A 15,750-nucleotide genomic window follows, 5' to 3' on the forward strand; every position below is an offset into this window, starting at 1 on the left:
TAGTAGTGTGGTTGCTTAATAAGTGGAAAGGAATGTGCAGGCTACATGAATTTGTTTTCTTCAAAGTATTGTGGAACAGGAGGTCCGGAAAGGGAGCATATCTCAAGGCCGATGGGAACGCGAAAAACAACTCGTCTTTGTGGTCCAGACACCTGTGCTGAGCAGGGGAAAACCCAAACGAGGAGGAGATGACCACAGACCATCGACCAATCACCACACAATCTTTTGCATGTTTGAATATTCATATTGTGTTTCTTTAAAACTGGGCAACCCGGAAGAATGTGTCGTCTTTCTGGTCACGAAGGCACACGAGTTTTTGTGTTAAGGACCCAAAGACCCAGGCGCCTGTATTAGCTTGCTTTGTCAAGATTAAACAATTGGTAAATTCGGTCTGATTGATCTACTGGTCTTCTCTTTGACAGAACGAACTCGCAAAATTGTTAGGTGCGCCAGTGTGTGGATTAGAACATAGCAATTTTTGTGTTAAGTGTTGATCACAATTTGGAGTCAGATCAATAGCTAAAATCCGTATCCTAACAATGGTTATCTTGCACAAACCAAAAAAAAACAAAAAAGCCAGCTGGACACACTTGCTGTTCTCAATTCAATATATTAGAACTGTCGGAGGGAATTCCACTGACAATAGAAATATTTCCACAGTACTTGTTTTGCAAATGTCCGCTGCAGGAATATCAGATGCTCTCGTGCTGCAACGAATATGGAATTCAACAATTTCCGAACATGACACACTTGATAGAGTAGGAGGCAAAGTCTACAATCCTTTGTCGGTAAAGTAACCTCATATATGACTTGGACTCTTTCCGCTCATCAGTCTGTCACTTTAAATAGTCCAAAGTCTAATTATATGAGCTATAAAACAGTCCCGGCCGAGTGTTAACCTGTCTGCAGACATCACTCATAGACAAACCTGGATTGGAGTTAAGGTCCATGGGCCACAGGAGTAGACCAGCCCCGTCGCTGCTGTGGTTGCCCCCCGGCCCACCGGTCCCACGTCTTCATCGGTTCCTGTCCCTGGCCACAAATAGATCCTCCGTCTTCTTTCTCTACTACAACACTCGTGCTTCTTCCCCCCTTCCTTTCTTTGCAAATTGACGTCTTCATACAGCTCCTGCTTTGCGCACAAGCCCGCCGGGTGGTTGAAGAAACTGCATTGCAGCGCTCGGCCGACGCGAGGTCAGGCCCGGGGTAGTCTGCTTTCTCCTAAGGAAGTCGTTTCTTCCCAGAAACTTTTTTTTTTCCCCCCGGAGAGCGGCGGTTGCTCGTCTCTGAGGGAGGTTAAGAGGGGTGGGGAGGCTGGAAGCCGGTGCAGGCGAGGGGAGGGCGGGAACGAGGGCTGCGGGGAGGGAGTCGCCTCGTAAATCAAGCAGCCCTCCCCAAAGTGGAGACCTGTAAAACTGGCAGACGAGGAGCAGGAGCTTGGCCAAATGACTCATCCACAGAGCTCTATAAATACAGACATGCGGGCTTTCCGAGCCTGCTGCTGCTGCTGCTACTGGTAGGCCAAGACGGGGTAAGAAACTGGGGCTTCTTGCTCTCGCAGGAAGGTTCTTGCTAACCCACTTAGCCCTTTTTAATCTCCTCAATAGTCCCTTTTAATTTTGGCCTTCCAGGTCAATTTCATTTCGACAGTAGAGCACAGACCTCCATGAATGGGAGCTGCATGACAACTTAATAAACAAAATATTGCTTCTCACAACCAAACACTGACTAAACATTAATACATTGTAATAACTTGTCGGCAGTCCGACATAAAACGGAAACAGGGAGACGTCTAAATATTTATGCAACGGGACCAGTTTATGTACTGTTGGTGTAAACATTCAAGTGTTGGACAAATATCCCGAAAATGTGACCTGGCCAACCTGATACGTACTCAGAGATATGCGGTGACAGTGAGTCTGACTGTCAAATGGTGAAGCCTTCAATTTGGATGTTTTGTAAGCCAGCTGGACTTCCCGTCCCGCATTTCTTCCCAGGGAAGCCACATTCTCACACGACACACAGGAAGACGACGGATGCACTCGGAACGCGGATGGGCGGAAATAAATATTTTTTTTCCCCCCGACCGTATTGTGTGGACCTGACAATTTTTTTGTTACATTGAAAGCAGGAATCATGAAACAAAAACAAAAAATACAGTAAATTTTAAAATAAAAATATAACAACAAAAAAAAAATACAAACTAAAAAAATCAATACAATAAGAAATAAAAAAACAAGAAATAAAAAATAAAAATAATGTGCTTTTGTCAATGCACAAAATGTGATAGCGTATAATTCTACATATGCTAGGTGAGGTTATCTTGAAGCCGTGCATCCGCCTTCTTAATTAGTAGCGGCTGGAGCGACAAAATCGTTGCCGCCAGATATGGCTGAGTCTTTCCCGGCTTGTAAATTTCACACATGCACCACACACTTCACATGCAGGAAGACATCATAACCAAAAAATCACTTTCACAACTCAGCTTCACGGATTTACGACACACTGCAGGAATGCTAATTAAATCAGTTCATCACGCCGTAGCAGCTCACTAACTCGCATACTGCTTGTGTATTGCATGCATGTATGACATCATTAAAGTCACTTGGAATGCTGGCAAGGCATGCAATTATTAATTATCGCTGTGGTGAAACCGAATTTCAATGGTTTTAACTACTTTTATTGTTTTATGTGTATCTGTATCTACTTTGTAGGTTACATTATTATTATTAATTATTATTATTATTATTATTATTACGAGCCATTTTAAATGTGTTGTTAAATGTAAGGTGTGTGTAGGTAAAATAAAATTAAAAATATATTCATATAAGGCAAAGTAAATACAATATATTAATAAAAATAATATAAATAAAACATCTAAAATCTAAAATAGAACGATACCAATAACAAAATAAGCATGAAAGTAAAAGCCCTTCTCATATTTATAAAACGTACTATATTTAAAATATAGATAATTAATACTAATAAAAAACGGTACATAATATTGTTATACTGAAAATGCAAAATGTCATTGCAATTAAAGTCCCATTTTTGCTTACCTAAGCTTCCAATCATGTTGACACAATTCAGTGGGGGTGTGTAAGACATTGAGAGTGACTTATTTATTCATCCACACGTGGTGTGACACTGAAACGTCAGTGGCAGAGTAATTGATATGCTTGATTGATTACTTTAGTGGCGCTTCAATCTATAATCTGAACCACACACATTTTATTACGAAGGGAGGATGCTTACGTAATTAAAATGTAAACATCAACCCTTATAGTTATAGTTGTGAAAATGCAAAATGTCCACATTTAAAAACAATGAAGTAGTCACTGTTTGATATTGTGTATTTTATAGATAAGTGTATTTTGTACAGCAACTGTATAATTTATGCTTTTATTTGCTTTCCCTAAAATCTTACAGAATACCCGAGATGTCCACAAGAGGGCACCCTCGGCTTAACTTCTCCCTCTTCTCTATCATGACACTCCTGCACAAGCAAAGCTCTTAGAAAACGAGGCTTACATACTTTAACTGACTTATAAATTGGAACGAAAACTCAGGAGAGACTTGTAACTTTCCAACCTCTCGCCGTAAACAGATTTTATTGCTCGCCTACGCACGGCAATGTGACCCACAAAGTCCTCTTTTGCATGGAGGAATGGGAAAGGAATGAAGTTTGTGACCCGGTGAACTCAGACCACAGCCAAAACCTTTGGACTTTGGTCATCAAGCCGCAGGGACAACGCAGCGAGGAATGCTTCCTGTGCTAATGTCATCTCACATCTTTTTGGAGACCTTAATAAATGAGAATTGGTTCTATTGGATAATTTCATTTTGAATGTCTGTAATACTTCAGTCACTGGCGGGCCTTCCCACCCATCAAGTGTGAAATAAAACAACCAAATCCATCCATCCATCCATCCATCCATCCATCCATCCATCCATCCATCCATCCGCCATCTTGAAACTGCTCTAAATTATGAGGGAGGATTACAATATGTCTCAATAAGAAGACTGCCTGCTCACAGATACCTGACATTCCTGAATGGATGAACCAGATAAGACTGCAAGCCTGATCCCCATGAGTGAGATTTTCCAATGCGGTATTAAGATATGTGGAAAGTCAAGCCTCTTTCATACTGCCAAAATCTGCCATTAAAGTAACCTTTACGCAGAACAAGGCAAAAGCAGCACATCGATTCAGCATCTTACGATCCGATGTAACATGAAAAAGTGCAGTAAGCATACTATGCATATCTCATGTGTTCCTTCTTTAGCTCAACATCTGGCTAGCTTGTTTCAACACGACTAGAATGTCACGATTGCATGGGTGCCCCGCAGACAGTTATTGGCGGGATCAAGGGATTGTAGTCTAAATATTTGCTTCCCTGTAACCACGTTCTCCTGCCTTGAACTCCGCACATTAAACACAAATGCGGGGAGAAGATGAGGAAAGATGAGAGGAGCATACACGGGGGGTTGGGGGCGAGGAAACAAGCAAGCGCAGGTGAATTTGGGGAACTTTGACAAAACTTTACTAAAAGAGTCAAAAATAAAAAATGCAGCGATTCCAGCCTAGGGCGACATCAAACTGCGAGACAACAGACATCTCTGTGACTTTCTCCCTTTTCCCCGGAAAGTCATCAACATATCCCCCAGCCTCCCTCCCTCCCTCATCACTTCCCGTTCTGTGTTCTGCACGGCAGCAAAGCAGTGGAATAAATGTGTTGTGCTTTTTCCTTTCATTCCTGCTTCTCTGAGACTTCTTTATTCAGTTCCTCATAACAAGACGTGTTTCCCAAATGGGGATGGCGTAAACAGTCGCGGTAATTTGCTGAGGGACGAGGACCTGAATGTGGGGAGGCAACGGAAAACAAGCCTTCAATCATCATATATTAAAAAAAAAATGACGAAGACGACACATGGCAGCTAATGATGTTTTTTTATGTCGAAACCAGTTACTGCTCTTTTTAATCATCAAACATTGCTTCTGGCTTAAGGGTCGAGCAGGTTCCATGTCATAATAGCTAGCTGGCTAGAAATTACAAAAATAACCCACAGATGCTAACGTTAGCCTAGCCTGGACACTACTATGGTCAGTAGTGTCTTCTCAGATAAACTGAATCGCCTTCCTGAGAAGTACCGTAATTTTCGGACTATAAGTCGCACCGGAGTATAAGTCGCACCAGCCATAAAATGCCCAAAAAAGTGAAAAACATATATATGTATATAAGTCGCTCCTGAGTATAAGTCGCCCCCCCACCCAAACTATGAAAAAAAACGCAATTTATAGTCCGAAAATTACGGTAAACATGAATTCTCGTCCTCCTCTATTGTATGTTGGCACGTCTCCTTCACACCATTCCAACCAAAACTGACTGTTCCAAGCCAAAGCAAGTAGAGCTGAGTCAAGGTGGTACTGTGCAGTGGAAATATTTTCGACTAATGTTGAAGCTATAACCGGCTCAGATATGAAGTTGAAAGACAAAGCCCATAAAACGACCACGTCGTTAGGAATTTGGAAACTGCATGTTTGCAAAATCCATTGTCAAAAAGATTACGCCAATTTCAATACATTAGATTGGTCAATAACAAAAAGGGAATTGATCAATAATATAGATTTGAGAAAATAAATTGACCAAATTTGGTCATAGGAGGTTTCACCAGTGATATTTATTCCAAAACAGGATAGAAAGAATAGGCTTTCTGGAAAGAAGGAAGTGAGACTGAAGCCTTTTTTTTTTTTAACTACACTATAAACTCAGTTGCCCTCACACTTGTTGAAAAAAACAACATGTTTCTGACTGCAGTATTGGGCCACACTCAGCCTATTTCCAAAATGACACTGGGTGTGGCCTCGTGAAGTTTCACTTCTCTGACCAATGAAGCATAAACACTCTAAAAACACCCCCCCAATTATCCCTTTTTTTTAAAAAAGCTACAAAGTACAAGAAGACAATACACACTTAACATATACAATATTTTCTCATGGAGCTAAATATAGCAACCATAATATTACTTTAGAAATTCTTGTCAAAGTGTTACTGTGTGTAACTGCGAGGGATGGTGTAACAGCTAGCATAAAAAGCTAGCATAGCTCTAGCTGTTGTATGATTGCTATGTATAAATAAAACACCAGCACAGGATCGAGGGAACAAAGTTGACCTGGCATTTTTGCATTTCATACACCAAAATGGGAGACAAAGTCAACCTGGCCATTTTTGAGGTAGCATCAGAACCCTAACAGAGGTCAGCCGCAAGTTGTTTGGAAGGAAATTCCACAATACTGAGACAGGGATGTGAAGTTTAACACTTGACATTTACTTCTCCCACCGTGTTGCGTTGAAAGCATCGGGACAATAGTATATATTCCATGTTCTCCATGATGGCACCACTTAGAAACAAACGGAGCCTTGGCTTTCATTCGTCAGTAAACTCCATTAATATGACTTTTTTCATAAATTCAATAAAATGACTTGGAATGATTTTTTTTCCTACCTGGAATGACCTCAAAGAGATATTTTCCCGCTTCATCGCCGTTGCTTGGATGCTCTATGACTTTGTTGCCAGGTAGGAAAATGGCTCCCTGTGGAAGAAGAACAGAACGGAACATTTCAATCCCACGCTGTGAGTGTTTTCAGCCCAAACAATCAGAATTCAAGTTTTGACCTACTTTACAGTCATTTGGACTGGTGTGAGTTTTAAAAGACCCCGGGGTGCCAAATCGATAGAGGTCATTAGCAAGGTTCATGATAATGAAGACAAGCTGTGGGTCAGTGACAACATTAACAAGATCAGAGGGGAGTCCTGGTTCTGGACACTTTAATGGGCCGTAACTGTGACAACAGAGACGTAGTGGAAACCCAACCTGAGGCCCCAGACGAGGTGATTTCAGAGCAAAAAGGTTGTAAAACGTGGGACGGAACTGGGATATTTCAATAAAAATGAGCTGATGTTTTTTGTTTTGGACTTTTATCATGATGGCAGGAAAGAAGATGCTTTATGGGGGTGTGGCTTTTGGTTGCTCCATACTTTTCAACCACAACGCCCACTGACATCTCCCGCGGTGGCCTTTTGTTTGCAGTGCTCAAGCCGGACCGCAAAGACCAACCATTTTTTTAAACGTCTGTATATTGTTGCTATGTTGGAAGAGTCGTTTAGAAAGGGGAATGCTGTAATGACAATGTCCCCAAAATACAAACACGAGGAGGCGAAACTTTGCTAGGGATGTTCTGTTTTCATAACGTGTGGACAGTTGAGGGCAGAACTCTGCCAAAGCCGAGTGATGGGAATGTATAAATTATCGCATTACATTTCCTGAAATATTCTGAAGAAATTGTGAACATGTTTGCAGTGAAACAGAAAATAGAACAAAAAATGTCAAGTCAGGCATTTTGTAATAGCTACATATCGACTTGCAGAAAGGCTATTGTTATACACACTCCAGGAGATGTTCCTTCCTATATGATCTTCCGGATGCAAGCTAATCAATCCCGCCATGGTTTTTTTTTTTTTAATTCAAGTCACAAACAGGAACAGAGTTGTTGAATTGCAAGTCATTGGTCATTAGCCCCTTGGCTAGTTGATAACCACCACTAAGCCCTTTTTTTTTTGTATCTCCTAATTACTGGCGTCCAGCTTCAGTGGTCTTACAGAGTCAGGAAGTCAAACCCAGCGGGAGCTCGAGATGTCAGTGAGTTCTTGTTTTTCCCGAAATCCCTCTTTTCAAGAGTCACTGGCAAAGTAGTAGTCAAAAATATTGTGGTCGAAAAATTACAACTGAACTCAAAACACAGTCAAGATTTAGTCGTGGCCCAATAACTTCTATCCACTATGAACTGAAAAAAAAAAAACCTTGCAGTGGCTTTGCCCTTCCCGAAAACCACGTCTTTGATGTACTTAACGAGAACTCATTGGACGCTTGAGTGCAGCATGTCTCTCAGTGTCTTTGTTTGACCTTGTTAAAAGTATAAGAGGAGAAAAAAAGTCATTAAGCCCAAAGTGCTCTTTTGAGTTTATGGTTTTATGGATGTACTTCCTTGAAAGATCAACTTCAGGACATCCCAAGTCACTTGTGCACATTCCTTCAAATTCCCACAGCTCCTACCTGAAGTCATAAATGTGATTTAAAAAACAGAACACGAAGGAAGCTGCTGGCCTTTTCCGTTCATCGGTTCTAGAACATGCAGACCCACTGACAGTTTGTAATTGGGCTACGTGCGAAGAATAATGCGGAAATAGGATGGAGTGCTTTTAGTCTGCGCACTTCTGATGCATCAGGTGGCAAGCGGCCATGTAATACCCGCCGCGGTTGTGCTAATGGGAGCCGATGACGATAGCGCCAAAGGTCAAATGGCGACATTTCATTGTGCGTTACATCTGAAAACATAACTGCATTTAGCAAGGGCGAAATGTCAAGGTCAGATTAAAACTCGTCATTGCATGAGACCTCGTTGTGTTATCGTTTCCATCAAAATACATAATAATTCGGAGCACAATACTGTAATTCACTGGCACGGATTTACGACAACGAGATTTATATGCAATGATCACCACGGCTAATGAATGCCACTATTGTTTATAGTCTGCGTACGGTGAAATCCGAGTGCGAGTGACGCGCGACTCAGTTGACGAGTGAGGGCAGGCAGATAGCATGTCGACGCTAAGCCCACACGTGCCGTTACCCTACGTACGCTAGTGACCTCGCGCTACCATCGGGCCCATTCTTGGGATTCCACACGTTGCTCGGAGAGGTTTGGCTGCCCAAGCGCGCAAGCGACAATGGCTTTTCGCCAGTTGTTATTGTCGAATACCTAAATTCCGCCAGTGATTCCCTAAGACGCGTCGGTACATAGTCTGCTCGTCATTGTTTAAATAAAGGTCATGACTCCAAACCAACACAACATTATGTCAAAGCTGCATCTGTCAAGCGAAGAATGCCAAATCCATTAGCCGAGAACTGACTAGCAAAACGTAATGAGTGGAAACCACTGCTAGCTAGCTAAATTTGACTCAGGATCCTGCTTAACAGTAATGATAAGGCATTAAGTTTGTATTTTGTGCTAACATGAACGTGTTAAACCTTTGGACAGAGTAACGTTAGCTAGCTAGCCTTTGTTCACTGATTTGGTTTGCAAACAATTAAATCTTGCATTGAAAATTCTGGAAAAATCTGCTTCAGGAAAAGAATAAGAGTCTTGTTTAACTAAACACGTGGAAAGAATTAGAATTGAAGTCTACATTTTGCTTTGTCATGAGAACCAAAAATGTGTCTGTCTGGGTCTTTGTTCAGTCCAGTCTTTGCATGCTCGCGGCTAGCAGCTGCTTGGTTACAGTCGCTAAAGAGGTTGCCTTGTTGTTTCCATGAGTCACTGAAATCTCGGCACACATACTATGCACTGACTGTCAAACAATTGTCTGAAAAACAAACCCTAGCACAAAATGTTCTCAAAATTGTCATGTATTTGAAAGCAGCTAAACTTTATTGAAAAAGAAAAACGATATAATTCGCAAATAATCAATATCAATCGCAATAATCGATTATCAGATTCATCGACAACTCCCCTTCACATTATTGAATTGCGATACTTACCAGAGATTTGCTCTCTTCTTCGTCCTTGTAATAGAGGAGTTGGTCTCCTCGCAGAACAAACCAGCGGCTGTGCCACGTCTTGACGAAACCACCTTGCTTCCTGAGCCAGCCGCATCTGATGACACCCTGGTGGGCCTCCACGCCGGTTTTCAAGCCGCCATGCTGGGGATTGCCATGGGACTGCTCGTCCATCACGGCGACTCAAACCTGTTAAGAGACCAAAACAAAGATCTAGCGTCATTTCAAGTTGAATGAAATTTCCGAATCTCCCACGTTCATTTGAAACCCATCAACACATGGTCTGCAATGCTGAGTGACTCCTGCTTCAAATCTGCGGACCTCAGCATTAAAACCTCCGTGACTCTGGCTGAGCTGGGCTTGGTGTGAGGCCAAACAAGCCACAGGTCCAGATGACGACCAGATGTGGCAACCCAGCGGTGCTTACCAAATTGCAAATGTGCCAAACGGAGCAAATAAAAAGATAAATAAAATAATAATTAAAGTGTGGTTAAGTGTTGCTTTGGTGATTTCCAAATCCAAGTATGTAATAAAGTTGAAATATTAGCAAAATATGGTTTATGTTAGGGTATTTTATGTTTACAGCCCGTTTCGACAAGTCTGGAAACAAACATTTGTTCTTTGTCCTTTGGAATATCAACAAAAAGATTCTTCATTCTGGGAATAATTATGCGAGGGAAGATCCATGGACTTCCTCTTGGCTGAGACCATGTCGATTGTTGCTGGAACTGCTCAAGGTTTTGTGAAAAGGCTGCAAAATTGAAAGCGTGTGGAATCTTGTGTGACCACAGGAAGCGGCCGTGGGGAGAGAAAGTTGTATACAAAAAGGCCTTTTCTCGGCTGTGGCGTTGAAGGTGCAATTTGAAAAGGGCTAATTTGGACTCATTTTAGCCTGGTCCAGGGTGCCCTTCCGTCGCGTCTTGTTTCGTGAGAGAAGACGACTGTGAGTCAGTTTGTGTGTGGCAGAAAGGCAAGAGTCTGGTCTATACTCGGTTGTGGTGAGTCAAATGCAACGAGCCCTTTTGACGTTCCAAAATGGCGCCGTGTGATGAAGAAGAGGCCCACACAAGCTGTCCAAAACTAAGATAACGTCGGTTTGTATGAAGAAAGTTTGCGGAAAGATAAATGGATGCACTTTTGCCGAAAAACCGCATATTCATCCAGAATTCTTTTTTTTTGCATTCTAATTTTGCAAAATACAACTTTTCCTTCATGAAATGTAATAAAAGGAAATATTTTTCCTCATATTACTCTCCTCGATTTAAGACTTTATTCACATTAAATTGCACAATATTAAACTTAGCAATTATTTAATACTATAAAATATAAATTTTAAATATAAATACCATATAATATTAAAATAATTCATTTTTATTTTCATTTTTTAATGGGCTGTATATAATGACTTAACCATAAATACAATTAAAACATCTAAAAAAAGATGTTAATTAAATCATATATTTTGAACTCAACATTATAATCCAAATTTGACTCCAGGTCACCCAACAGCAAAACTGTACGGAAAACACGGACGTCATATTGCTTGTCAGTGCTGCAAATATATCTCCTCCCCCTTTTGAGTCTTGCACGGTGGGGCCCCCGTGACCCACATGTGTTAAAGACAAATATAACCCCGGTGCTGCAAAGCTTGGAGAACAGTTTGCTCCTTCTGGCGTGGAGCGAAGGCCAGGCTTCTCAGCGGATGTGAAAGAGGAACTGACTTCATGTGGAAGTGTCGCAGAAATAACACCAGAACAGATTTTTCACCTTGGTCAGCACATCAAGTACAATTAGACTCTGGCGTGATTTAACGTCCGATGGGAGAACCAATTATGGATTTATCGTGTTGGTCCGAGATCAGTCACGACTACCCACGCTGTGACATCACTGCATGATTGCAAGCAGCACACGCAATGTGAAGACTCATAACGTCTTGAAGGGGATAAACGTTGATGGGTCACATGTGGTCCCCCTTCGTCATCTACAATGCAGCTTTTGGCGATGATGCAAGCATTACTCTCTTTTCCTTTTTGAATCAAATTGGTAGTGCTTCAAACCAGGAAGTAGCTTGCAAACTACCAAATGATCTGGGAACAGCAGAGTACGGCAGCTGACACAGGCAACCTGATCCTGCAGCTTTCCAGCAGCACAGCTTATGAAGTGACTTCTGCAAACATATTCCGGGCACTAGGGGGGTTCATCACGTCGCATGTGCCTTTCTTTTTCCATGAAGATGCCAGGTGGAAGGGGGACTATTGGAGCCTTGCGACAAGCCCTGTAAATAAAAGCTATGTGATGGGAATTTCATCCATTGATGCATTGAATGCAAAGCCAGAAGATCTCCAGTGTGTCACAATGGGATTGTCTAAAAACGTGCATTGTCGAGACATGAGAGGGCAATTAGTTTTTTTTTTTTTTTTATGCTTGCTAAAAGTTATTTGAATGAATGGAAAAATAAATAAAAAATATTGTCCATCAAGATGCCTCTTCTAGACTAAATTTATTTTAGATGAGAATTTTAAATATATATTTTTTAAGAAAACGTGCATTACGCATTCTTGTGTTTTTTTTATGCTTGCTAAGTTATTTTAATGAATAAAAAAACAAATAAAACATATTGTCCAACAAAATGCCTCTTCTAGACTAAATTTATTTTAAATGAAATTTTTAAATATATTAAAAAAAATACAACGCTTTCTTATATTGATATACATTATTTTATCATTAAACCTAATTTAATTTAGAGTACAAACACACTGAATTCATTTGGCACAAATGAGTATGCCTTGCAAATTTGTTCCCATGCAAATTCTTTCCAAGCAACAAGTGAACATAAGACATATAGTTTGATTTTAAAAAAAAATAATAATAATCTGTGCATGTACAAGAGAAATGTAAAACCTTATAGCAGTTCCACATGAGATGATGTGAGGCAGTGCAGTCTGCAAACTGCAGCCACAGTCGACCCTTATCACTGAAAACGTCTCTGCAAGGTAGCTTAATCAAGTGCCGACCTTTTTTATTCCCACACATAAAAAGGGAAAGACACACAACCACCAAGTACCCGTCCAAAAAAAAAAAAACCAGACCATATCACTCACCTTAAGATAATCAACCAGGTGTTGCTCTCCCAGATAAATCCAGTGTGGAATGACAGCCCGTGTCAACAACAAGACGACGAGGAGGAGGAGGAGGAAGAAATGGGAGATGACGTTCAATCTTACTGCGTCCGCTCACTGTGTGGAGAAATGTGGCCACAAGTTCAACTCTCACAATGTCTGCATGCTGAAACAGTCTCTCGCTCCAAGAGGAGGAGCCCACACACACATGCACACGCACTTGCTGCAGCCCGACATGTAGAAGTCATCATGACGTCAGCATACATCGGCAAAATCTATTTTTATAGGTATCATATAATGTACCTGTGCAGCTTTTGCGTGATTTAAGGTAGTTTTATTTTTTTCACTTGCGTGGCTTTTGGCATAATTACGGTAGTGAATATTGTATGTTGTAGCAGCTAAGCAAACATTTATGAGGTCATTCCGTGGACACTTAGGTGTCAACTCGGCTGAATACACAGCAACGGGAGGAGAGCGCATTTTGTTTACTCGCGAGCTGTCGCCATACAGCCCGCACGCAAAGCAGCCATATTGACAATCAATTAAAATGACAGCTGATCTTTGAGGTCATTTGTCCACCATCATCTATCAGTATAATTCTTCTGTCTTTCTGAGTAACAAACTGTAAACAAAATGGAGATGCATTTAGTGACTCCCATGAGGACCGCCTGTAAGTGAGTGTGTTTGGGGGTCCTCACGGAGAAGATACATGAGATTACACGGGGTGAATATTCACAGATGGCGGCTATGGGAATTTAGAGGGTCTCTGTGGTTCTTCTGTTCTCATGGCCCTTCAAGTGGAAGGGTTAGGACCCCGGTGACTTCTGTGGGGGTCATCCTCAGTGGACAAGATTCCAATGCGACAGATTTGTTATGGCCTCAAAATTAAAAAATATAATTATAATTAATATAATCGCATTAGTAAAGTATATTAAGAGTGTATAAAGCCGAAATCAATCAGCAAATTCCATTTAAATATTAAAATTAAACAAGTTTTCGTCAGGTGTAGTTTACTTGGGATTGCAGTCTCTTGGTGCAACATTGCCCTCTTGTGGCAGTCTTTTGACATTACATCTTAATGTTCGCGTTCAAAAGCATGTTCTCGCGAGGATTCAACTATATCTCACTGTCTTGCTATGTGATATTAATTTTGAATCATTACATCAATGCATTTAAAGATATACATTCAGACTAATCTAGATTCCCCATATTACAATTTGATAGGTTTTAATTAACTTCCAAAATAATAAAGTTGCATGGGCACAGTGCTTCACCATGTCCAGCAGATAGCAGTGTTGTATTTTTCATGTAATGCACAATATTAATAAGCTTGTGAAATGAATATCTAACGGGGCACTTGGAACTGACGCCTACAAATTCTGCTCACCAGCAACTGACCACTCAAAATCTTGCCTCAGTTTAATGTGTATATTTTTTCATTTTAGTTCCACTATTTGACCTCATGCTATCTTTGTTTTATTTAATTAGTTTTAACTATTATTATTCTTGCCTCCTCTGATTTTACACATTAATACTTTATGAAAGTTTTTCAAATTTTGTCTTCCCTAATATTTAGTTTAATTTCATTTTAACCTGTTTTATCATGTGTTGTCTAATTCTAATGTATTTTTTATTTTATTGATTTTTTTCATATAATGTCATCCTTGCTATCATATGTAACTCATATTGTTCTTTTCATTCTGTTTAATCTTATATGGTCTTCACTAGTCTTTTCTTTTATACCACTTTTTTTTTGTTTGTTTTTACTTTCATTTCACCTCAACCTGGTCAATCAAATTTGATTCTCAATCTTTATTTTTTATTGATAAATATTTTTTAAATATATTTCTACTATTGTCTCATATATGTTGCCCTTTATATATTATTTCATCTTATTTTACTTTCATTTCCCAGACAATTCAAAGACCTTTAGCCCAAAGGGTTCATTAATGAGAACAAATGAATGTTCTCATAATATTGTTTGCTTCTGGTATAAACAGCCCGTGGAGGCGGGGCGGACTGGAAATAGCAGGACATGTATTAGCAGTAAATCAGTGTTATTTACACCTTTTGTTTCAGCGTGGGCGGCAGTGTGACGTGCTCGGGGAGTCACATAAAGGGTATTTCTCACCAACGCTTTCCTGTTATTTTCCTTCCTTGTTAGGCTCCTTTTGTTTGTTTGGATGCGAGGCCTCGGAACGTCGCCTCTCAGGGGAATGGAGGGGAACGTTCGGAACGCTCCGACACTGATTGCTCCCATGTACCTGCAAGCACATTTGACACCTTTCTATGGAATTGTTCAAGGTATTTCCATTAAGGTCAACAGCGAATTTGTAACGCTGATTTCAAATTTCTATGGAAATTTAGGTTTTTATGAAACTGTATTTTCTTTTTTGGGTTAAGTTTGACCTACATATCAAAGCTTATGCAATATGAGGTGCAATAAGCATCAGTTTGATGAGTAGTGAAGAAAAAACAAAACAATACGTTTGTCTTAATAAAAGCATGTTAGCTTTATGCTAATTCACAATGCAAAACGCCATAAATAGGCTAAAGAAACTAGCATTGATCTTGCTGAACTGCAGATTCACATATACTCATTTTCATGGAAGCCACTTCCTGTTCTATGGTTATCATGCGCCAAAATACTGTTAATTCAATGAATTCCTTTAGATGCTAACTGAGCTGAAGACTTCTTGAAGCCCAAATGTCCCATTTGTTTGAAATGAGCTCTTATTTATTTCGACGCCAGGAGAGGTCATTGTAAAATGTCCTTTCGTGACTCCCACGGACAGAGGACAGGACCTTTTTTGGTGCGTGTGCGTGTGACAAAAATTCCTCACTTTTTTGGAGTGTCACTTGCTCTTGAATTCCTGCCTGGCAGACACAACAACAACAGGAAGAAGGACCATTTTCACAGGTGTCAGGAAGTGCAGGAAATAAACACGCCGAATGCGGCACAAACATTTTTGTGTACGAGTTCAAAGAGTCGGAGGTGAGACACCATTGTTG

The 15,750-nt window shown here is 40.5% G+C and overlaps 1 protein-coding gene and 1 long non-coding RNA gene across 3 annotated transcripts in view; one reads left to right on the top strand and one right to left on the bottom strand.

Moving 5' to 3' along the window:
- The window catches only part of arhgap24 (Rho GTPase activating protein 24), a 28,580-nt gene extending 15,648 nt beyond the window's left edge, over positions 1 to 12,932 (bottom strand). Inside the window, exons 1-3 of one of the 2 annotated variants that reach the window (XM_061292673.1) lie at positions 12,721 to 12,932; positions 9,602 to 9,808; positions 6,508 to 6,595 (exon numbers count right to left, since the gene is read on the bottom strand). In XM_061292673.1, coding sequence (XP_061148657.1) covers positions 6,508 to 6,595; positions 9,602 to 9,793 — 280 coding nt within the window. In that variant the 5' untranslated portion in view covers positions 9,794 to 9,808; positions 12,721 to 12,932. Of the gene's footprint in view, positions 1 to 928; positions 1,302 to 6,507; positions 6,596 to 9,601; positions 9,809 to 12,720 lie in introns of those variants that run through there. The other variant, XM_061292674.1, reaches the window with a different exon arrangement.
- Positions 1,323 to 4,754, top strand: LOC133163093 (uncharacterized). The gene is made up of 2 exons (XR_009716318.1): positions 1,323 to 1,531; positions 3,430 to 4,754. It is a non-coding gene; the product is annotated as an uncharacterized LOC133163093 (long non-coding RNA).
- Positions 12,933 to 15,750: the final 2,818 nt, after the last annotated feature.

The sequence above is a fragment of the Syngnathus typhle genome, linkage group LG12 (assembly GCF_033458585.1).
Source record: "Syngnathus typhle isolate RoL2023-S1 ecotype Sweden linkage group LG12, RoL_Styp_1.0, whole genome shotgun sequence".
Classification (NCBI taxonomy): domain Eukaryota; kingdom Metazoa; phylum Chordata; class Actinopteri; order Syngnathiformes; family Syngnathidae; genus Syngnathus; species Syngnathus typhle.